At 46.4% G+C, this 24,961-nt stretch overlaps 1 protein-coding gene across 1 annotated transcript in view; it reads right to left on the bottom strand.

The window, feature by feature from the left end:
- Window positions 1–24,961, bottom strand: part of LOC138453084 (dihydropyrimidinase-related protein 1-like) — a 325,099-nt gene that overhangs the window by 75,841 nt on the left and 224,297 nt on the right. Inside the window, exons 7-8 of the mRNA XM_069605592.1 lie at window positions 19,305–19,373; window positions 16,827–16,947 (exon numbers count right to left, since the gene is read on the bottom strand). Of these exons, the coding sequence (XP_069461693.1) occupies window positions 16,827–16,947; window positions 19,305–19,373 (190 nt within the window). The remainder of the gene's footprint in view (window positions 1–16,826; window positions 16,948–19,304; window positions 19,374–24,961) is intronic.

Here is a 24,961-nt window from a genome sequence, read left to right as displayed (position 1 = left end):
ATACGAGGTGGAGAGGCTGGTGGATTCTCGCTACAGACATGGTACAGTTCAGTACCTGGTACATTGGAAGGGGTGCTCCACTGCAGAGCGTACCTGGGAACCTAGAAGCCACATCCATGCCCCTCGCTTGGTACGTCTTTTTCACCGCCCTCATCCGGGTAAGCCCGGGGAACCCCAGATGAGAAGGGGGCATACTGTCACAACGCGACCCTGGACACTGTGGAAAGGATGGAGGCTTACTTAGGCACCTTGCGGTCCTTACCGTTCTAGTCTTTTTGGTCCTTTTCCTTTAAAAGGTAGCCACGCCCACAACGCTGTGCATTGCAACTCGCATTGTCAGCCTTTCGCTAACTTCGCCTGCAGTGCCGCTCTTTGAGCTCGGTCCCTTGATACTTTTCTACCTAGTACTCAGCCCGCTTTGGCTTTCCCTGTTTCTCTGCTCTTTCCTTTTGTACGGGCTTCCGTACTGTAAAGCCATCCTTCGTGCCCCTCCGCTACTTCTCTCTCGCTTGCTCTCTCTCTCGCTTTCGCTAGATACCTGACTCTTGTGCATACTCTTTTGCTCCGCTTGCTCTCTCTCTCGCTTTCGCTAGATACCTGACTCTTGTGCATACGCTTTCGCTCCGCTTTCGCTCCGCTTGCTCTCTCTCTCGCTTTCGCTAGATACCTGACTCTTGTGCATACGCTTTCGCTCCGCTTGCTATCTCTCTCGCTTTCGCTAGATACTTTACTCTTGTTAACCGCTTTTGCTCCCGCTCACTCTCCCTACTATTTCTCTCTCTCCCCTCCTTGCTCGCTCCGCTTCTGCTCACGCTCTCATTCAACTCTCTCTCTCGCTCTCCTGTACCACCTCTCTCTCTCTCCCTCTCTCACTCTTACCTGCATTATAGCCTTACCATCCCTCCTGGCTGCTCGTGTACAGCCTCCGCTTTGCCTTCCTTGGATCGCAGTGGACTCTCTTCCAATCCTTTTCGACATCAGCCCTCCACTTCCGACACACTCCCTGCCAGCAAGGACTCGCCATCTAACAGGGTTTTTTCTGCCGTCACTGGCTTTTTCCCTGACGTTACGGGACTGGCTCCCCTGGGTCCACCTGACAGCTTGTTCCTACCACTGTCAGGGTGGCCTCAACCGGAGCTCGTCCCTATCTCTACAAGCGCAAGAAGGACAAAAAGGGAAGGAAGAGCACCAAGACGGACGAAGACCCGCAGGAGATCAAGAAGGAGGGGAGAAGAAGACCAAAGACATCTGCCAAGGAGGATTCCTCTAAGGAGTCAGGTGAGGAGCCTTCGGGGGTGGTAGTTTCCGATTCTGACAGTGAAGAAGAGGATTGTGGGTGCTTGATGTGCGCGTGCGTATGTTTGCGTGTATGTGCGTAGGATGAATGCAGTGTGTATTTGTGTGCTGGGCGGGAGACTTGGCTCAGAAATGGCATAAGGCAGGGGACAGGTCAGACGGATCAGAGGAGAGGTGCCGCAGGGATTTCTGATGAGAAAGGACAAAGTGTTTCATGGCACTACTGGCCTATGTTGGCAACGCCAGCATTACAATAAGAACAGGGCACTGCTGGCCTTATTGGGAAAAGTCAACATGAGTGTGTTCTTACAGTGGTAGTATAAGTATATAAGTATACTGTAGTAGGATATATAAGTATACAGTGATTTGGGATGAAAACTGTAGTATATGTTTTTGTACAGAACTGTACAGTTGCGCAGTACATGCATAGAGCAGTATAAAAGTGCAGTGCAGAATATTACAGAACTGTAGAGTTGCGCAGTACATGCATGGCATCTGTAGAGCGCTGCAATATATAGAGCAGTATAAGAGTGCAGTACAGATTATTACAGAACTGTACAGTTGCACAGAACATGCATGGTGGCTGTAGAGCGCTGCACTATATGGAGCGATATAAGAGTGCAGTGCAGATTATTACAGAACTGTACAGTTGCGCAGTACATGCATGGCATCTGTAGAGCGCTGCAATATATAGAGCAGTATAAAAGTGCAGTGCAGAATATTACAGAACTGTAGAGTTGCGCAGAACATGCATGGCATCTGTAGAGCGCTGCAATATATAGAGCAGTATAAAAGTGCAGTGCAGAATATTACAGAACTGTAGAGTTGCGCAGTACATGCATGGCATCTGTAGAGCGCTGCAATATATAGAGCAGTATAAAAGTGCAGTGCAGAATATTACAGAACTGTAGAGTTGCGCAGTACATGCATGGCATCTGTAGAGCGCTGCAATATATAGAGCAGTATAAAAGTGCAGTGCAGAATATTACAGAACTGTAGAGTTGCGCAGTACATTCATGGCATCTGTAGAGCGCTGCAATATATAGAGCAGTATAAAAGTGCAGTGCAGAATATTACAGAACTGTAGAGTTGCGCAGTACATGCATGGCATCTGTAGAGCGCTGCAATATATAGAGCAGTATAAAAGTGCAGTGCAGAATATTACAGAACTGTACAGTTGCGCAGTACATGCATGGCATCTGTAGAGCGCTGCAATATATAGAGCAGTATAAAAGTGCAGTGCAGAATATTACAGAACTGTAGAGTTGCGCAGTACATGCATGGTATCTGTAGAGCGCTGCAATATATAGAGCAGTATAAAAGTGCAGTGCAGAATATTACAGAACTGAACAGTTGCGCAGAATATTTATGGTGTCTGTAGAGCGCCACAATATATGGAGCAGTATAAGAGGGCAGTGCAGAATATTACAGAACTGTACAGTTGCACAGAACATGCATGGTGTCTGTAGAGCGCCGCAATATATGGAGCGGTATAAGAGTGCAGTACAGATTATTACAGAACTGTACAGTTGCACAGAACATGCATGGTGGCTGTAGAGCGCTGCACTATATGGAGCGATATAAGAGTGCAGTGCAGATTATTACAGAACTGTACAGTTGCGCAGTACATGCATGGCATCTGTAGAGAGCTGCAATATATAGAGCAGTATAAAAGTGCAGTGCAGAATATTACAGAACTGTAGAGTTGCGCAGAACATGCATGGCATCTGTAGAGCGCTGCAATATATAGAGCAGTATAAAAGTGCAGTGCAGAATATTACAGAACTGTACAGTTGCGCAGTACATGCATGGCATCTGTAGAGCGCTGCAATATATAGAGCAGTATAAAAGTGCAGTGGAGAATATTACAGAACTGTAGAGTTGCGCAGTACATGCATGGCATCTGTAGAGCGCTGCAATATATAGAGCAGTATAAAAGTGCAGTGCAGAATATTACAGAACTGTACAGTTGCGCAGTACATGCATGGCATCTGTAGAGCGCTGCAATATATAGAGCAGTATAAAAGTGCAGTGCAGAATATTACAGAACTGTACAGTTGCGCAGTACATGCATGGCGTCTGTAGAGCGCTGCAATATATAGAGCAGTATAAAAGTGCAGTGCAGAATATTACAGAACTGTACAGTTGCGCAGAATATTTATGGTGTCTGTAGAGCACCACAATATATGGAGCAGTATAAGAGTGCAGTGCAGAATATTACAGAACTGTACAGTTGCACAGAACATGCATGGTGTCTGTAGAGCGCTGCAATATATGGAGCGGTATAAGAGTGCAGTGCAGATTATTACAGAACTGTACAGTTGCACACAACATGCATGGTGGCTGTAGAGCGCTGCACTATATGGAGCAATATAAGAGTACAGTGCAGATTATTACAGAACTGTAGAGTTGCGCAGTACATGCATGGCATCTGTAGAGCGCTGCAATATATAGAGCAGTATAAAAGTGCAGTGCAGAATATTACAGAACTGTAGAGTTGCACAGAACATGCATGGCATCTGTAGAGCGCTGCAATATATAGAGCAGTATAAAAGTGCAGTGCAGAATATTACAGAACTGTACAGTTGCGCAGTACATGCATGGCATCTGTAGAGCGCTGCAATATATAGAGCAGTATAAAAGTGCAGTGCAGAATATTACAGAACTGTACAGTTGCGCAGTACATGCATGGCATCTGTAGAGCGCTGCAATATATAGAGCAGTATAAAAGTGCAGTGCAGAATATTACAGAACTGTAGAGTTGCACAGAACATGCATGGCATCTGTAGAGCGCTGCAATATATAGAGCAGTATAAAAGTGCAGTGCAGAATATTACAGAACTGTACAGTTGCGCAGTACATGCATGGCATCTGTAGAGCGCTGCAATATATAGAGCAGTATAAAAGTGCAGTGCAGAATATTACAGAACTGTACAGTTGCACAGTACATGCATGGCGTCTGTAGAGCGCTGCAATACATAGAGCAGTATAAAAGTGCAGTGCAGAATATTACAGAACTGTACAGTTGCGCAGAATATTTATGGTGTCTGTAGAGCGCCACAATATATGGAGCAGTATAAGAGTGCAGTGCAGAATATTACAGAACTGTACAGTTGCACAGAACATGCATGGTGTCTGTAGAGCGCTGCAATATATGGAGCGGTATAAGAGTGCAGCGCAGATTATTACAGAACTGTACAGTTGCACAGAACATGCATGGTGGCTGTAGAGCGCTGCACTATATGGAGCGATATAAGAGTACAGTGCAGATTATTACAGAACTGTAGAGTTGCGCAGTACATGCATGGCATCTGTAGAGCGCTGCAATATATAGAGCAGCATAAAAGTGCAGTGCAGAATATTACAGAACTGTAGAGTTGCACAGAACATGCATGGCATCTGTAGAGCGCTGCAATATATAGAGCAGTATAAAAGTGCAGTGCAGAATATTACAGAACTGTACAGTTGCGCAGTACATGCATGGCATCGGTAGAGCGCTGCAATATATAGAGCAGTATAAAAGTGCAGTGCAGAATATTACAGAACTGTACAGTTGCGCAGTACATGCATGGCATCTGTAGAGCGCTGCAATATATAGAGCAGTATAAAAGTGCAGTGCAGAATATTACAGAACTGTAGAGTTGCACAGAACATGCATGGCATCTGTAGAGCGCTGCAATATATAGAGCAGTATAAAAGTGCAGTGCAGAATATTACAGAACTGTACAGTTGCGCAGTACATGCATGGCATCTGTAGAGCGCTGCAATATATAGAGCAGTATAAAAGTGCAGTGCAGAATATTACAGAACTGTACAGTTGCGCAGTACATGCATGGCATCTGTAGAGCGCTGCAATATATAGAGCAGTATAAAAGTGCAGTGCAGAATATTACAGAACTGTAGAGTTGCGCAGTACATGCATGGCATCTGTAGAGCGCTGCAATATATAGAGCAGTATAAAAGTGCAGTGCAGAATATTACAGAACTGTACAGTTGCGCAGAATATTTATGGTGTCTGTAGAGTGCCACAATATATGGAGCAGTATAAGAGTGCAGTGCAGAATATTACAGAACTGTACAGTTGCACAGAACATGCATGGTGTCTGTAGAGCGCCACAATATATGGAGCAGTATAAGAGTGCAGTGCAGAATATTACAGAACTGTACAGTTGCAGAGAACATGCATGGTGTCTGTACAGCGCTGCACTATATGGAGCGATATAAGAGTGCAGTGCAGATTATTACAGAACTGTACAGTTGCACAGAACATGCATGGCATCTGTAGAGCGCTGCAATATCTAGAGCAGTATAAAAGTGCAGTGCAGAATATTACAGAACTGTACAGTTGCGCAGTACATGCATGGCATCTGTATAGCGCTGCAATATATAGAGCAGTATAAAAGTGCAGTGCAGAATATTACAGAACTGTAGATTTGCGAAGTACATGCATGGCATCTGTAGAGCGCTGCAATATATAGAGCAGTATAAAAGTGCAGTGCAGAATATTACAGAACTGTACAGTTGCGCGGAATATTTATGGTGTCTGTAGAGCGCCACAATATATGGAGCAGTATAAGAGTGCAGTGCAGAATATTACAGAACTGTACAGTTGCACAGAACATGCATGGTGTCTGTAGAGCGCTGCAATATATGGAGCGGTATAAGAGTGCAGTGCAGATTATTACAGAACTGTACAGTTGCACAGAACATGCATGGTGGCTGTAGAGCGCTGCACTATATGGAGCGATATAAGAGTGCAGTGCAGATTATTACAGAACTGTACAGTTGCGCAGTACATGCATGGCATCTGTAGAGCGCTGCAATATATAGAGCAGTATAAAAGTGCAGTGCAGAATATTACAGTACTGTAGAGTTGCGCAGAACATGCATGGCATCTGTAGAGCGCTGCAATATATAGAGCAGTATAAAAGTGCAGTGCAGAATATTACAGAACTGTACAGTTGCGCAGTACATGCATGGCAACTGTAGAGCGCTGCAATATATAGAGCAGTATAAAGGTGCAGTGCAGAATTTTACAGAACTGTAGAGTTGCGCAGTACATGCATGGCATCTGTAGAGCGCTGCAATATATAGAGCAGTATAAAAGTGCAGTGCAGAATATTACAGAACTGTACAGTTGCGCAGTACATGCATGGCATCTGTAGAGCGCTGCAATATATAGAGCAGTATAAAAGTGCAGTGCAGAATATTACAGAACTGTACAGTTGCGCAGTACATGCATGGCATCTGTAGAGCGCTGCAATATATAGAGCAGTATAAAAGTGCAGTGCAGAATATTACAGAACTGTACAGTTGCGCAGTACATGCATGGCGTCTGTAGAGCGCTGCAATATATAGAGCAGTATAAAAGTGCAGTGCAGAATATTACAGAACTGTACAGTTGCGCAGAATATTTATGGTGTCTGTAGAGCGCCACAATATATGGAGCAGTATAAGAGTGCAGTGCAGAATATTACAGAACTGTACAGTTGCACAGAACATGCATGGTGTCTGTAGAGCGCTGCAATATATGGAGCGGTATAAGAGTGCAGTGCAGATTATTACAGAACTGTACAGTTGCACAGAACATGCATGGTGTCTGTAGAGCGCTGAAATATATGGAGCGGTATAAGAGTGCAGTGCAGATTATTACAGAACTGTACAGTTGCACAGAACATGCATGGTGGCTGTAGAGCGCTGCACTATATGGAGCGATATAAGAGTACAGTGCAGATTATTACAGAACTGTACAGTTGCGCAGTACATGCATGGCATCTGTAGAGCGCTGCAATATATAGAGCAGTATAAAAGTGCAGTGCAGAATATTACAGAACTGTAGAGTTGCACAGAACATGTATGGCATCTGTAGAGCGCTGCAATATATAGAGCAGTATAAAAGTGCAGTGCAGAATATTACAGAACTGTACAGTTGCGCAGTACATGCATGGCATCTGTAGAGCGCTGCAATATATAGAGCAGTATAAAAGTGCAGTGCAGAATATTACAGAACTGTACAGTTGCGCAGTACATGCATGGCATCTGCAGAGCGCTGCAATATATAGAGCAGTATAAAAGTGCAGTGCAGAATATTACAGAACTGTACAGTTGCGCAGAATATTTATGGTGTCTGTAGAGCGCCACAATATATGGAGCAGTATAAGAGTGCAGTGCAGAATATTACAGAACTGTACAGTTGCACAGAACATGCATGGTGTCTGTAGAGCGCTGCAATATATGGAGCGGTATAAGAGTGCAGTGCAGATTATTACAGAACTGTACAGTTGCACAGAACATGCATGGTGTCTGTAGAGCGCTGAAATATATGGAGCGGTATAAGAGTGCAGTGCAGATTATTACAGAACTGTACAGTTGCACAGAACATGCATGGTGGCTGTAGAGCGCTGCACTATATGGAGCGATATAAGAGTACAGTGCAGATTATTACAGAACTGTACAGTTGCGCAGTACATGCATGGCATCTGTAGAGCGCTGCAATATATAGAGCAGTATAAAAGTGCAGTGCAGAATATTACAGAACTGTAGAGTTGCACAGAACATGTATGGCATCTGTAGAGCGCTGCAATATATAGAGCAGTATAAAAGTGCAGTGCAGAATATTACAGAACTGTACAGTTGCGCAGTACATGCATGGCATCTGTAGAGCGCTGCAATATATAGAGCAGTATAAAAGTGCAGTGCAGAATATTACAGAACTGTACAGTTGCGCAGTACATGCATGGCATCTGCAGAGCGCTGCAATATATAGAGCAGTATAAAAGTGCAGTGCAGAATATTACAGAACTGTAGAGTTGCACAGAACATGCATGGCATCTGTAGAGCGCTGCAATATATAGAGCAGTATAAAAGTGCAGTGCAGAATATTACAGAACTGTACAGTTGCGCAGTACATGCATGGCATCTGTAGAGCGCTGCAATATATAGAGCAGTATAAAAGTGCAGTGCAGAATATTACAGAACTGTATAGTTGCGCAGAATATTTATGGTGTCTGTAGAGCGCCACAATATATGGAGCAGTATAAGAGTGCAGTGCAGATTATTACAGAACTGTAGAGTTGCACAGAACATGCATGGTGTCTGTACAGCACTGCACTATATGGAGCGATATAAGAGTGCAGTGCAGATTATTACAGAACTGTACAGTTGCACAGAACATGCATGGTGGCTGTAGAGCGCTGCACTATATGGAGCGATATAAGAGTGCAGTGCAGATTATTACAGAACTGTACAGTTGCGCAGTACATGCATGGCATCTGTAGAGCTCTGCAATATATGGAGCAGTATAAAAGTGTAGTGCAGAATATTACAGAACTATACAGTTGCACAGAATATTTATGGTGTCTGTAGAGCACCACAATATATGGAGCAGTATAAGAGTGCAGTGCAGAATATTACAGAACTGTACAGTTGCACAGAACATGCATGGTGTCTGTAGAGCGCTGCAATATATGGAGCGGTATAAGAGTGCAGTGCAGATTATTACAGAACTGTACAGTTACACAGAATGTGCATAGTGTCTCTAGTGCGCCATGATGTATGGAGCAGTATAAAAGTGCAGTGCAGAATATTACAGAACTGTACAGTTGCGCAGTACATGCATGGCATCTGTAGAGCGCTGCAATATATGGAGCAGTATAAAAGTGCAGTGCAGAATATTAAAGAACTGTACAGTTGCACTGAATATTTATGGTGTCTGTAGAGCGCCACAATATATGGAGCATGAAAGAGTGCAGTGCAGAATATTACAGAACTGTACAGTTGCACAGAACATGCATGGTGTCTGTAGAGCGCTGCAATATATGGAGCGGTATAAGAGTGCAGTGCAGATTATTACAGAACTGTATAGTTACACAGAATGTGCATAGTGTCTGAAGATCCCTGCAACATATGGAGCAGTATAAGAGCGCAGTGCATATTATTACAGCACTGTACAGTTGCAGAGAATATGCATGGTGTCTGAAGAGCCCTGCAACATATGGAGCAGTATAAGAGTGCAGTGCAGAATATTACAGAACTGTACAGTTGCACAGAATATGCATCGTGTCTGAAGAGTGCTGCAACATGTGGAGCAGTATAAGAGTGCAGTGCAAAATATTACAGAACTGTACAGTTGTACAGAACATGCATGGTGTCTGTAGAGCGCTGCAATATATGGAGCAGCATAAGAGTGCAGTGCAGATTATTACAGAACTGTACAGTTGCACAGAATATGCATGGTGGCTGTAGAGCGCTGCACTATATGGAGCGATATAAGAGTGCAGTGCAGATTATTACAGAACTGTAGAGTTGCGCAGTACATGCATGGCATCTGTAGAGCGCTGCAATATATAGAGCAGTATAAAAGTGCAGTGCAGAATATTACAGAACTGTAGAGTTGCACAGAATATGCATGGTGTCTGAAGAGTGCTGCAACATGTGGAGCAGTATAAGAGTGCAGTGCAGAATATTACAGAACTGTACAGTTGCACAGAATATGCATGGTGTCTGAAGAGTGCTGCAACATGTGGAGCAGTATAAGAGTGCAGTGCAAAATATTACAGAACTGTACAGTTGTACAGAACATGCATGGTGTCTGTAGAGCGCTGCAATATATGGAGCAGCATAAGAGTGCAGTGCAGATTATTACAGAACTGTACAGTTGCACAGAATATGCATGGTGTCTGAAGAGCCCTGCAACATATGGAGCAGTATAAGAGTGCAGTGCAGAATATTACAGAACTGTACAGTTGCACAGAATATGCATGGTGGCTGTAGAGTGCTGCAACATGTGGAGCAGCATAAGAGTGCAGTGCAGAATATTACAGAACTGTACAGTTACACAGAATGTGCATAGTGTCTCTAGTGCGCCATGATGTATGGAGCAGTATAAAAGTGCAGTGCAGAATATTACAGAACTGTACAGTTGCGCAGTACATGCATGGCATCTGTAGAGCGCTGCAATATATGGAGCAGCATAAGAGTGCAGTGCAGAATATTACAGAACTGTACAGTTGCACAGAATATGCATGGTGGCTGTAGAGTGCTGCAACATGTGGAGCAGTATAAGAGTGCAGTGCAAAATATTACAGAACTGTACAGTTGTACAGAACATGCATGGTGTCTGTAGAGCGCTGCAATATATGGAGCAGCATAAGAGTGCAGTGCAGATTATTACAGAACTGTACAGTTGCACAGAATATGCATGGTGTCTGAAGAGCCCTGCAACATATGGAGCAGTATAAGAGTGCAGTGCAGAATATTACAGAACTGTACAGTTGCACAGAATATGCATGGTGTCTCTAGAGTGCCGCGAGATAAACCAAATGCAAAAAAACACCTCTTTTAGTATTCTTTTCTACATTTAAACGTCCATGGAACTTCACTAAACTTCGACATGAATGTTTGGGTGTGGCAAGATCAAGTGCTCGCCTAATTAGGTAACCTTTAATCGACAAGGTGAAAACGTAAAGGGTGAGGGTCATTGTGAATTCTCAGCTCTGGTGGGTACTGGATCCCAAGCTACTCTCATGCCTAAAGAAGCTTTTGACCAACTAAATCTAGGAAGTGGGGAGAGTCACCAGGTTCCACGTACACCTCTTTTTGGAGAACTCCGAAACATGACGGGAAAGATATTTCCATTGAAGGGACTGCGGATCTAGAAATAAAAATTGGGCAATACCGTCTAAAACACACAGTGACATTCGTGACTCCAGAGGGCACCCCCTGTTTAATGGGGAACGATTTCTTTTGAAGGTTATCACCGCTGATTGATTGCGTGAACCAGCTAATCTGGACTCAGACTAACCGGCCTATCAAACTCTAGAGGAGTGAATATTATGTTAACCTGAATGGCACCTGTCATTTGATGGTGTACCGAGCAATTGGAATTTCAATTCCAGAACAACCAAGTCCCAGAAATCACCATCATCTCTATAGGAGATGCAAAGTTTCATGTACCCTTAACTATAGTTTGACAATCGCTAAAATCGAGGGAGAGGAATACGTATACTGGGGTACCCACAATGTATTTGCAACAGTACATTGCAGTATGTTCTAACAGGAGCCACCCTTTTGATTGGTAGTTGCAAATATCAATTGCCATAAATTCAGCTTCTGCTGGCGCATAGATTTTGGGGAGGAATCAATCCCTCTACCCTGGCTTGGGAAGATTGCTCAGGCCAAATACGGTCGTCTTGGAAACAAGAAAGCATGGAGCAGCACAGGTTTGATACCCGGTCCAGTGCTTAGAGGCTGATCTCCAGCATGAAGCGCGATATAAACAATGATATTTTTTATCTATGGGTGCAGGAGAGATTTGGGGTGTGTGTAGAATGCCACGAAGGCTATTGTTAAGGTTCATCCCATTTTTTTTAACTCAACCTATGTTTGAGAAGGCATAGCATTAACCACCCTTGAGTTTTATATTTCTCTCCTTGAGGTATCAACATCACACTGTCCGGTACTCACGGTGCACAGCACTTCTGTGTTACCTCAGTGATGCAGTATTGGGCTAAGAAGGTCACACGGCCTTAAGATAATGCTGCTTTAATGAGGCCTTTGTTTGGACTCATTGTAGAACAATATTCAGTGCAAGATATGTGCAGCAGTTACTGCTGTACTGTAGTATATTTACTGCAGTAGAGGTGCCTGTGTACAGCTATGGAGCGGTAGGACAGCAGGGTGCACCGTGGCTAGTAACACCCTGGCTGAATATGTATTGTTCCTAATCCCATCCACTCACGCAGTGCATCAGATAGCACAGTGTGTTAAGCGCTCACCCCTGATATCAGTGTGCAGGCTGCTCTGGCAGGTTCGAATCCCGGCAGGGTTCACACAGCCTTTCATACTTATGATTTTGATAAATGGAGTACCACTCTGTTGGATAATAATGTCTTCTGTGAGACCTATGCGTGAGTAGCACTATATAAAAAAGTAATTATTATTATTCCAAAAATACCCATTTAGTTCATTGCACTGCTCCCATGTATTCTATCGCCACGAAACCTGAACGCTTCACGTTTGGCATTAAGGTAAAACTCACTGGACACACGTGCTCTCTGCAGGTCACGCAAGCTGTTGTGTGACTCACTGAGCTATTTTACTAGCCCGAGTTGCACATTTCAAGCATTGTATGCAAATAGACATAGCTGCAAAGATAGGTAGGAACTGGCTACCACCAGGAATCAATGTTGGGCCAGGGTTCAATGCCGGGTCAGAGGTTGCTCGCAGATCTCAGCAATAAGTGCCGCGTGCATGATATACATGCTTAATCCTCGGAATGGGACAGGTTTAAAAGGTAAAAGGCCAGCCCAGCCTTAGAGCTACCCAGGAAGTGACTCGAGTCTTCCTGTTTTTGTAGCGGTGAAAGGTGTTTCTTTGACAATGGGTTCTATGGCAACAGCGTGCCTTCGTGTAGCTTTCAAGCGCTAGACGTTAACAAAGACGGTCTCTTGACACGTGAAACCCGACAGAACTTTTTTATTCGAGATGTGCGCCTACACTGTACTTTTGTAGAATTGTCACCTGACTTGTACGTCTTATTCTGCTGATTACAGCTGATGGCTGGGGTGACGTCATTCCGTTCCTGTTTCCTTGTTTACCATGAGGGTGCTGGTACAAGAATCAGCTGCGCTCCTCGCCTTCCTCCTCAGGTGTAAGTCCCACCCTCTTCCTCCCCCCATTGGCCAGCCTGTGACTTGACATGCCCGCGTGCTGCAGTCAAAATGGAAAGAAATGCATTTTTTTTATTTGCACTGTACACTGCCCATGCTGGGGCCCGTGGAATCCGGGGGAACCGGCCCGAAAGGGGGGTCAAGCTAGAACCCCCGTTGGACCCTGGGCCGGCCCGTGCCACGCCAGGCTCGCCCACCTCTAGTGGCCTGTGCCTATTCAAAAGTCACGCTTTGCCAAGCGCGGCTCTAACCACACTACAACACTGCTTGACTCACTCCCCAGAGAGGGGGCAGGGCACCATCGTGTGAGGCGTGCAACAGCCAATGCAAAAAATGCAGACAAAATAGGATTTCAACACGGCAAAATTATTTTAAAAAACTATTTTATTTAATAATGTCTCAGAATCGAAGTACCTACCGCAAGTTCAAAGAGAGAAAAACTGCTAAAAACTGAGGCCTGCAGAGCACCTTAGAAAACAAGACACAGTGTTGGTTGATGCCTAGACTCCTTCATGCTCTCAAAACCAGCCTTTACAGCAGGGTTGTCCAACCCGGCCTCAAGGGCTGGAATCCTGATGAGTGTTCAGGATATCCCTCATTAATATGCATGAGGAAAAATGTGGTTCCATTTAGAATCATTGTATGCAAATTTATCTCACGAATATCAACGAGGGTTATCCTGGAGTTGGACAACTCTCTACAGTTAGGCACTGTCACGTGATCCTGTGTCAAAACTCGTTGGGTTAACGCACCGGTTGCAAAGAGGGGGGTGGCCAAATATCGCCTGCAGGGCGCTGGTACACCTGGTGCCGGCCCTGCTGAAATGTGTGTTGGTATGTAGGCCGTTTAGGCAAAATGTTGGCCTGTAGCAAGATGTAACCCGTCTCCCTGTAGGCTGTACCCGTGTTATGGCTTCCTCATCGCACATATAATATACTTATTGTGCAGAAACTGCATGCACACGTGTGTAGCTTCTTTGTGGTGGCGGCCTTCCTCTTGCCTTATTGAAGGATGTGGGAGTAGTTATCTCTCCTTTTACCCAGCAGTTTAGAGTGCATAGTTCAAACGTTTGGTGTTTGATATATATATTTATTTATTTGTGAAAGGGTGCTTTTTTGGTCGGGCTTGGCCCCAGCCCCATAACAGTTGGTGGGATGAATTTTTGGCCCAATGTTGGCATACCGGTCTTGGGTGTACTGGAGATTGTGAAATCTGACATCCCCGCCCATGCGCCCTGCACAGGGCGGCGTCCGGCCCTGTGCTATCAGTATAGGCGATTGCGGGAGACTGACGATTTTGCGTCTTTTTCAAAAACATCAAGTTAGGACACAAGGTCGGCATACCAAGGTCGGGGGTGTACTGGCGATAGTGAAATTTGACCAACCCCACCCATGCACCCTGTACAGGGGTGGGGCAGGGTCCAGCCCTGTGCTATCAGTATAGGCGATTTCGGGAGATTGACGATTTTGCAATTTTTCAAAAATAGGAGGTAAGGACACAATGTAAAACAGACGTGTTGCCGCCAAATGATCAGAAAGCAGCGCGAAGTGGCCTGATTTACAAAGCGTAATTCAATGGGGTTTTCCCATTGAAAAATGCTTTTGTGAATCAGGACCGCCATGTTTTAGTGTTCCCTGCGTAGTCTCATTACTTGCGCATTTCAAATTGTGAAGACAAACAGAATTATTCTCAGTTATTCTTTTCAAGTTTAATCAAATGTAATCAGATTTATCCTGATTATTCCTATTTCACAGCTCATTTTTCTATCAATTATATTTTTAGGTACATTACAAAACATTACACAATGCATTTGACGGGTGTGATTTTTTTTCAGAGCTCTTTTGCTACTTTGAAACGTTGGAGCCAGCAAGTTTCTCTACTCAAGGGTAATTGCTGTAAAGGATTGTGTAAGCTTAGATACAGTGTAACTATAGCTCTGATGTAATATGCAAGTGGTTTTGTGTAGTAGAGGTGTGGAGTGAAGTACTGTAAACCAGCTTCCTCAGGGCCCTTTTGTGTTTAACAAAATGTTTGTTATAAGTTGCCATGTGTCGGTAACTCAGAGATTGTGTTGAAAAAACCTTTATTGATTGTAATTAATGATCTGCTCTGGTTTGCTTTAAGGACGCCATTATGTTTTTATGATACTTGTTCTATGAAAACTTTTGAAAATGTTTACCTCAATGGGCCATGTATTTCTTGTGGGGACTTTGGGGGCATTTTTGTGGGTGGATAATCAGATAGCAAAAAGAGTGGGCACCACTGTGAGATGTTCACGTTTCTCAAATATTTGTTTCTGTGAAAAAGTTCATTTCCTTGAAAATTCCTTGTCAACAAATTACAAAAAGGAGCTGGCTGTGACGAATAAGGAGACACCCTAATTCAAAATACACAAGAAGCCAAAGACCAAGTGTGATGTAAAAAGCCACTAGCATTTTACATCAGATCAGAACATTTTTTGCCAATGCATTTCGGATTTACAAATCCTTCGTCAGGGCAAGTCTGCAATTAACATGTACGATTTCATAACATCCAAAAGACAGTGATATATACACAAAAATATACGCAAAAAATGTTCTGGTCTGATGTAAAATGCTAGTGGCTTTTTTCTTCCTCACTAAGAAGATATTAGTGACGCCTCATATCAAGAGACGCATTATTTTTTCACAAAATCATTTGTTGATAAAAGGCTTTTTGAAAAATCCCTGAACTTCTATGATTATCATCATTTTTGAATATGTAAACATTTTACTTTGGAACTCATCAAGCTTTGGAGAGTTTACATTACTTATATACCCAGATTGGGTCTTCTAAGAGAGCGGCTGTGTGACCTTGCATCCCACTTGGTCTTTGGCTTCTTGGATAATCAGATGGCAAAGCGATGCAGGGAGCAACCAACCCCATCATTAGCCAAACAAGTGTTGCTTGGTAGAATATGCAAGAGCTAGAAAGACTACAGAAACACTATCCAATAATCCAGATACACCCAATACTGCAACCAACATGTATGTAACCCTGCCTATGTAATGGTAGCCACATAGGTGTGCATGACTCTCTGGCATGGTAAACACTGTAACCTCTCCCTGCGGTTGGGTCACCCCTACAATTGCTCTACGGAGGAGGACTTGGTTGGTGTGCCCATACAATCTCCTACTAAGTGAAGTGCAGGATACTGGGGCTCATTATATGTCTGGTGGCATACGTTAAAAGTGACCGTTGTATTTGAGCGGTATTCCTGCCTGATGACCATTGTCGGTGTTAATACTGCCAGATGGTATTACCGTTACCGCCGCGGGGGTGCGTGTGCCCGTCAGCTCATGATAGAGCAGTAATTTCACCAGTCATACTGGCAGTTACGGTAATACCGCCTATGCAGAACTACTGGTGTATTGCTACCAAACTCGTAATGAGGCCCACTGTCTTGCCTGAGCCTGCAGGAGCAGTGCAGGACAACCGATGGGGGAGGGGCTGTCTTTTGTTAAACCCCATTTACTCCTATGCCGAAAAGGAAAAAAAACACTCAAATGAATGCCTAGGGGCTTCAGTGTGCAGAGCAATGGCGCTATTCTGCAAAATCCCCTTAAAACCCCTGCAGCAGAACATGACACATTCTTACATTTTAACCATACTAAGCAGCATACTTTGCCTTTTTTGCTTGCTTACCTGATTTTACAAGCCTCGCGGTGAGTACCAAAATGAGTCTGGGATCACTTTAAGATCTATAAACCTATCCATCACTCATCACATGTAGGTCAGGCAAGTGTTACTGTAGACCTGTCTGCTGTGCATTAAAACACAGTTCACGGTTCGGGGGAACATTCATCATTTATTGCCTAGTGTCCGCCTTGGGTGGGAGTATACCTTTTTTCCTTGCATGAGCGATGACGTCAGCGGCACTCTTACTCATCACCTTGGTGATGTAGACGGGACAGTTTATGCGGGTGGCGATCATGACGGCGCGGTAGACAGCCTCTGCTTCAAGCTGAGAAGAGAAGAGCAATCAATAGAAATAGAAAATGTCAATTCAAGAAATCTCACGGTTAGGCTTCTGCCCCCAAGTGGAAGGGGCGCGGAATGGCTGAGACTCAATGGATGCGCGCACTACACAAAACACAAACACATTCTGCTGTACTTGTGCTTTTCTGGTGTTCACGCACATAAAGCCTTCAAGCAAGGTATAGAATTGTGCAGAAAAGAGCCGAAGCCTAGATTTAACATTTTGTAAACTGAAGTAGCACTGGCGGCTTAGAATGTGGACATTTACTTATTTACTTATTTATTAATATTGAGAATTGGTTTTAAATTAAAAATTTACAACAACCAAAACAGTGAATATTCACTAAATTACACGTTGTACATGCAATTCATAAACAAACTGCAAGTCCACAGAAAATAAGTAAATGAATCAAAAATAAAACATTACATTATTTCCATCAGTATATCTTTCAAATCAATTCATACAATGGGCCTCATTACGACCCAGGCGGTAAGGGATTACCGGTACCGGTAAGGGCACCGGTACCAGTAATCCCTTACCGCCCTATTACGAGTTCCCCTTGCGGGTCCTCCCTTAATGGCTGGTAAAACCGCTATAGGAGTGAAAGGCAGGTGGCTGGAGTCGCAGTCGCTGTACGAGTGAAAGGCAGGCGGCTGGAGTCGCAGTCGCTGTACGAGTGAAAGGCAGGTGGCTGGGATTGCAGTAGCGGTACGAGTGAAAGGCAGGTGGCTGGGATTGCAGTAGCGGTACGAGTGAAAGGCAGGCGGCTGGGATCGCAGTCGCTGTACGAGTGAAAGGCAGGTGGCTGGGATTGCAGTCGCTGTACGGGTGAAAGGCAGGCGGCTGGGATTGCAGTAGCGGTACGAGTGAAAGGCAGGCGGCTGGGATTGCAGTAGCGGTACGAGTGAAAGGCAGGCGGCTGGGATTGCAGTAGCGGTACGAGTGAAAGGCAGGCGGCTGGGATTGCAGTAGCGGTACGAGTGAGAGGCAGGCGGCTGGGATCGCAGTCGCTGTACGAGTGAAAGGCAGGTGGCTGGGATTGCAGTCGCTGTACGGGTGAAAGGCAGGCGGCTGGGATTGCAGTAGCGGTACGAGTGAAAGGCAGGCGGCTGGGAATGCAGTAGCGGTACGAGTGAAAGGCAGGCGGCTGGGATTGCAGTAGCGGTACGAGTGAAAGGCAGGTGGCTGGGATTGCAGTAGCGGTACGAGTGAAAGGCAGGCGGCTGGGATCGCAGTCGCTGGACGAGTGAAAGGCAGGCGGCTGGGATTGCAGTAGCGGTACGAGTTAACAGACTCCTTCTGCTATGGCAGTATTCATTGCATGCTTTTAATCCATACAGTCCTGAAAACCTGCATTTCAGAAGCAGCACTGGTTGCCATGCAATGCATCTTATTTTATCAATGTGATTTCTAGGCCTGCCTCTTCTCAGGAACGGCAATTCAGATACTTGCCTTTGGGGAGATGCAACGCCCCTCAGCTCATAGTCAAGACCTGGCAGGGCGGGCAGAATGCCCAGCTGTACAATACAGCAGTGTTCGTGATAGTTGGCAGGTCTGGGTGCTGAAGGCAGCGGCGCTGAAGTCTAGAAATTAAGGAATGGGCGTAACCGCAGCAAAAGCATGTTGCATAGTGTGAGGCAGGTGTGATAGGCTGAACCTGATGACTACATCAGAGTGATGTGTGCTACCCATAGAGCATGATTTCTCAAGAGTAGATTTGAATCTGAAAGGACATGTCATGAAGCAGTTTCTGCCCACCGAGAATATTGCCTTACAAAAACAGCCCAATAAAAGAACAGCAACACACTGCTTCAGCCTTTGGATGCAAACACACAACTAATGTGTGCACTCATGTTTGACATTTTGTACATATAGTACATTGTATTAATTGGTGATTGTTCATGTTTACAGTTGAGCTGGTCCTCCCCTTGATCACAAACACTGTGCTGTGGAACACATTTACTTCCAGGAAGTGAAATGACTCTTCCCAACAGCAACCAGTGGATGGCGGTCAAGAGAAGAATGTGTGCATTCAGGAAGTCCATGGCCATATTAAACCCAAACCCTCTTCTGGGGCTCGAGGCTGATAATCCTGTTCTTGGACAGGTTGACCATGAACACGTGGGAGGTGCAGCGCAACCCATCGAGTTGCTTGCAACGCGGGCCATAACTAATAGTTACTCCGCAATGGCTCGGTGCACCTCCTGCTCTTTCGGTGGGGAGGGGTGGAGGTGAGGGGTTGTTTTTGCTCAAAGGCTTCTATACATTTCAATTAAAAAAAAACAATCCAGACAGAAAATCACTACACACAGTTTCTGGGAGAGTAAAAAGGGAGCCATTACCTCTTCAGGTCTGCTCAATGCGTGCCCTTCTGGTCCTGTGATTCCCATCTCAAGAATTCGCTTTTGCTCCTAAACCAACAGAAAAAGAAGACGCATGAACGTTACTGCACACTGTATGAGACTTGAGATGCAGAGTGCACCGGGGGCCATCAAAGGAAAGGAGGAGGCTTGCTGGCCAGATTCTCTGGCAGTAAGGCTTGGATAACAGAGACCTTTCGGGGGCACATGCTTGCCGTCCCCAATGGGAAGGGCTAACTAAAAAGCGCTTATTCAAAGTTTACATAAGGAAGTGGTGAGGACAAGTCTTGTCTGAGAGTTGGAGAGGTACGGTGAAGCACAATGGACACTCAAAGTGGTGCACAGAGTGGAGGCAGAGGGAGTTGGGAGAATAGGCATTTCTCAACTTTGGGATGACATTAAGTCTCTTCATTTAAAGGAAAGAGAGCTTTCTGACAGCCACCGCTGCCTAGGTTCTCCTCGCCACAGGGCCGACTTAGTCCTCCACCCTCCGAGGTGCATAGAACGAGTACTGTTGAGTTGAGTAAGGATAATATCATTGATTACGTGTCAAGCCTGACGACGTCCCATGTTTGGGGTTAGCTGACAAAGCTGAAGTTGGGAAGACCATGGGTGCCAGGTGCCAACACCCGTTAAGTGATGTAGGGCACCGAGGTTAAAGAGAGGGTCCTCTGGGATCTCCAGTCTATCTCTAGCCTGTGGCGATCACCCCATCACCCTGACCCTTCCCCTTATCCCATCACCTACTGTTCTTAAAGACAAATCCGTGTTGGAAACCCCAGCTTCCCAAATCCCCACAACACCTCAATGCCTGCAGGAGTTATGACACACCTTGGAAGCAGGGACCTCTGGAGAGCAGTGACGTTGCTTTGAAAAGCCATTATCAAGCTGTGTTTGTCATCCACATGTTTCCCCAAAAAACAAAGCTAGGACAGGAGAATCCACAAGGGAGTCAGACTCAGCAGCCGTGGGGTCCCGCTGCCACCAAGCAGTTAATATCCAACAGGGCTTTGACGTAAGAAGATCCACCTTGTACTACCTTTGGACAGACTGTGAACATTCAAGGAGACAACTTATGGGGCAGGAAGAGGTGTTGGGCAGCGAACCAGCATACACAGTGGAAGAGGCCAGTGCCAGCGAAGGCCAGACTACACTGAGCTTCACAATCATAGACAACGGGGCAGCAGACCAGTAGACACAGTGGTAGAGGGCAGCAGCAGTGAAGGCCAGACCACAGTGAGATTCAAAATGGTAGACAATGAGGCAGCTGACCAGCAGACACAGTGGTAGAGGGCAGCAGAAGTGAAGGCCAGACCACAGTGAGATTCAAAATGGTAGACAATGAGGCAGCTGACCAGCAGACACAGTGGTAGAGGCCAGCAGCAGTGAAGGCCAGACCACAGTGAGATTCAAAATGGTAGACAACGGGGCAGCTGACCAGCAGACACAGTGGTAGAGGGCAGCAGCAGTGAAGGCTAGACCACAGTGAGATTCAAAACGGTAGCCAACGGGGCAGCTGACCAGCAGACACAGGGGAGGCGGCCAGCACCAGCGAAGGCCAGACCACAGTGAGTTTCAAAATGGTAGACAACGGGGCCCCCAACAGCAGTGCCGAGGGGGACAGGAAAGGTGTGGGGGTGGGGTAGAGATGGTTTATCTCGCTAGTACATATGTAGAACCAATATGAGGGCACTTAGACTGCAAAGTCCCCTTTCACCAGGTACATTTTATTAGCCAGTCGTGTCTACTTTGAAATTCTTTAGAGAACTACGATAATGGATGAAATAGTATTTGGTTACTGCTCACCTTACGGAAATGCAACAGTTTAGAAAAGAAGACAGATGATTGGCCTGTAGTAAAGTTGAATAATAGTCAAAGACTTCACCCCTACAATGGGGCGCATTGCATCCCAAGAACAATCAGTACAAGAGCAGGTGGTCTTGGCCCAGGAATTCCTGAAATACACAGGAATTGATGTGAATCAATTTGGTTCACCAATTCTTTCAAACATATCCTTAATGGCTTCTATATGTTGGGCGAAAGAATCTATAATACCATGGTCTACATCGCCATGTTAAATGGTACTAGCAGCCATCCTATTCAGATAATTCTGGGTGTCTCTGCATTGGGGACTGTGCATGTCTACAGCCCCCTTTTGAATAGACCTCCTTGCCATGAGACCCAACTGCCCCTTTCCTCTCCTAAAATTCACTGAGCCTTCCAAACCCAGCCTTCCCTGTCCCCATTCTAAGGAGAGGAAACATTAGCCCGGAAACGAGGATCAGGACAGCCCTTGAACCAAGATGGAGTGACAGATGTGGCAGCCATTTTACCCTGACTTCTGAATCTTGACCATGTCTGAATGAGCATGACCGCTTCGTAGTTGCATGCACCCTACAGTTGGGATGAGCATCGGTCATGATGCGTATTATTTATGCTTGAATTATCATTCTGTGAACTATCTCCCTCCTGTAACATTGTTTATTGCTCTCCCTTTTATATGATGACATAGGTGCCAACATGACCCATTCCAATCTGTAGGTCCTTATCCAGTCCTGGGTTTTTCTTTGCATTCTGGGACTTGTAGTCTGTGTTGTATAAGGGAAAAAGTGGAACTACAAGTCCCAGAATGCAAAGAAAAAACAAAGGAATGGATAAGTGTCTACAAATTGGAATGGGTTATGGTGCCCAGTATACCACCATCGCATCCTCTTTTCTATGTTGCTTTTTTCTACTGACGCTCTTCCTTATCTTTTTCACCAGTTTTCTCCCTTATCTAGACACCATCTGCTCTCCATATGCTTTGTCCTGCTGACACTTTAGTCTTCAGTTTTTCTCCTCCCATCCCCTATCTCTTCTGTTCCCCCACAGCCCCTCCTATCTCCGTTCTCCTTAGACCCTCTTGCCAGTTCTTGTCTTGTACCCCTCACTGCAGCCACTTGTCGCCTCTCAATCTCATTCCATGTACCCACCCTTCTTTCCTGGCCTCACCCCCCCCCCCATTTCCCAGGCCTTTCATGCAGACGCTGTTCTTTAAGTGGTGCCACTTCCGGTCTCCTCTCATTCTCATTCCTCGCACATGCCCTTCTTTCCTGGACTCCCCCGCCATCTCCCAGCCCTTCCATGCAGACGCTATTCTTTAGGTGGCGCCACTTCTGGTCTCTTCTCTTTCCTCGCACATGCCCTTCTTTCCTGGACTCCCCCGCCATCTCCCAGCCCTTCCATGCAGACGCTATTCTTTAGGTGGCGCCACTTCTGGTCTCTTCTCATTCCTGGCACACGCCCTTCTTTCCTGGCCTCCTCCCCCCACCCCCATCCCTTCCATGCAGACGCTATTCTTTAAGTGGCGCCACTTCCGATCTCCTCTCATTCTCATTCCTCGCACACGCCCTTCTTTCCTGGCCTCCTCCCCCCACCCCCATCCCTTCCATGCAGACGCTATTCTTTAAGTGGTGCCACTTCCGGTCTCCTCTCATTCTCATTCCTCGCACACGCCCTTCTTTCCTGGCCTCCTCCCCCCATCTCTCAGCCCTTCCATGCAGACGCTGTTCTTTAAGTGGTGCCACTTCCGGTCTCCTCTCATTCTCATTCCTCGCACATGCCCTTCTTTCCTGGCCTCCTCCCCCCATCCCTCAGCCCTCCGATGCAGACGCTATTCTTTAAGTGGCGCCACTTCTGGTCGCCTCTCATTCTCATTCCTTGCACACGCCCTTCTTTCCTGGCCTCCTCCCCCATTTCCCAGCCCTTCCATGCAGACGCTATTCTTTAAGTGGCACCACTTCTGGTCTCTTCTCATTCCTGGCACATGCCCTTCTTTCCTGGCCCCCCCCCATCTCCCAGCCCTCCCATGCAGACTCTATTCTTTAAGTGGCGCCACTTCCGATCTCCTCTCATTCTCATTCCTGGCACACGCCTTTCTCTCCTGGCCTCCCCCCCATCTCCCAGCCCTCCCATGAAGACTCTATTCTTTAAGTGGCGCCACTTCCAGTCTCCTCTCATTCTCATTCCTCGTACACGCCCTTCTTTCCTGGCCTCCTCCCCCATTTCCCAGCCCTTCCATGCAGACGCTATTCTTTAAGTGGCGCCACTTCCGGTCTCCTCTCATTCTCATTCCTCGCACACGCCCTTCTTTCCTGGCCTCCTCCCCCCATCTCCCAGCCCTTCCATGCGGACGCTATTCTTTAAGTGGCGCCACTTCCGGTCTCCTCTCATTCTCATTCCTCGCACACGCCCTTCTTTCCTAGCCTCCCCCCCCCATCTCCCAGCCCTCCCATGCAGACTCTATTCTTTAAGTGGCGCCACTTCTGGTCTCCTCTCATTCTCATTCCTCGCACATGCCCTTCTTTCCTGGCCTCCCCCCCCATCTCCCAGCCCTCCGATGCAGACGCTATTCTTTAAGTGGCGCCACTTCTGGTCTCTTCTCATTCCTGGCACACGCCCTTCTTTCCTGGCCTCCCCCCCATCTCCCAGCCCTCCCATGCAGACTCTATTCTTTAAGTGGCGCCACTTCCGGTCTCCTCTCATTCTCATTCCTCGCACACGCCCTTCTTTCCTGGCCTCCTCCCCCCATCTCCCAGCCCTTCCATGCAGACTCTATTCTTTAAGTGGCGCCACTTCCGGTCTCCTCTCATTCTCATTCCTGGCACACGTCCTTCTTTCCTGGCCTCCTCCCCCCATCTCCCAGCCCTTCCATGCAGACGCTATTCTTTAAGTGGCGCCACTTCCGGTCTCCTCTCATTCTCATTCCTCGCACATGCCCTTCTTTCCTGGACTCCCCCGCCATCTCCCAGCCCTTCCATGCAGACGCTATTCTTTAAGTGGCGCCACTTCCGATCTCCTCTCATTCTCATTCCTCGCACATGCCCTTCTTTCCTGGACTCCTTCCCCCACACCCCCATCCCTTCCATGCAGATGCTGTTCTTTAAGTGGTGCCACTTCCGGTCTCCTCTCATTCTCATTCCTCGCACACGCCCTTCTTTCCTGGCTCCCCTCCCCATCTCCCAGCCCTCCCATGCAGACGCTATTCTTTAAGTGGCGCCACTTCCGGTCTCCTCTCATTCTCTTTCCTGGCACACGCCCTTCTTTCCTGGCCTCCTCCCCCCATCTCCCAGCCCTTCCATGCAGATGCTATTCTTTAAATGGCGCCACTTCCGGTCTCCTCTCATTCTCATTCCTGGCACACGCCCTTCTTTCCTGGCCTCCTCCCCCCATCTCCCAGCCCTTCCATGCAGACGCTATTCTTTAAGTGGCGCCACTTCTGGTCTCTTCTCATTCCTGGCACACGCCCTTCTTTCCTGGCCTCCCCCCACATCTCCCAGCCCTCCCATGCAGACTCTATTCTTTAAGTGGCGCCACTTCCGGTCTCCTCTCATTCTCATTCCTGGCACACGCCCTTCTTTCCTGGCCTCCTCCCCCCATCTCCCAGCCCTTCCATGCAGACGCTATTCTTTAAGTGGCGCCACTTCCGGTCTCCTCTCATTCTCATTCCTCGCACATGCCCTTCTTTCCTGGACTCCCCCGCCATCTCCCAGCCCTTCCATGCAGACGCTATTCTTTAAGTGGCGCCACTTCCGATCTCCTCTCATTCTCATTCCTCGCACATGCCCTTCTTTCCTGGACTCCTTCCCCCACACCCCCAT

This window comes from Ambystoma mexicanum, chromosome 4p (assembly GCF_040938575.1).
Source record: "Ambystoma mexicanum isolate Mex_15411 chromosome 4p, UKY_AmexF1_1, whole genome shotgun sequence".
NCBI classification, from domain to species: Eukaryota; Metazoa; Chordata; class Amphibia; order Caudata; family Ambystomatidae; genus Ambystoma; species Ambystoma mexicanum.
This window is presented reverse-complemented; position numbering and strand designations above follow the sequence as displayed.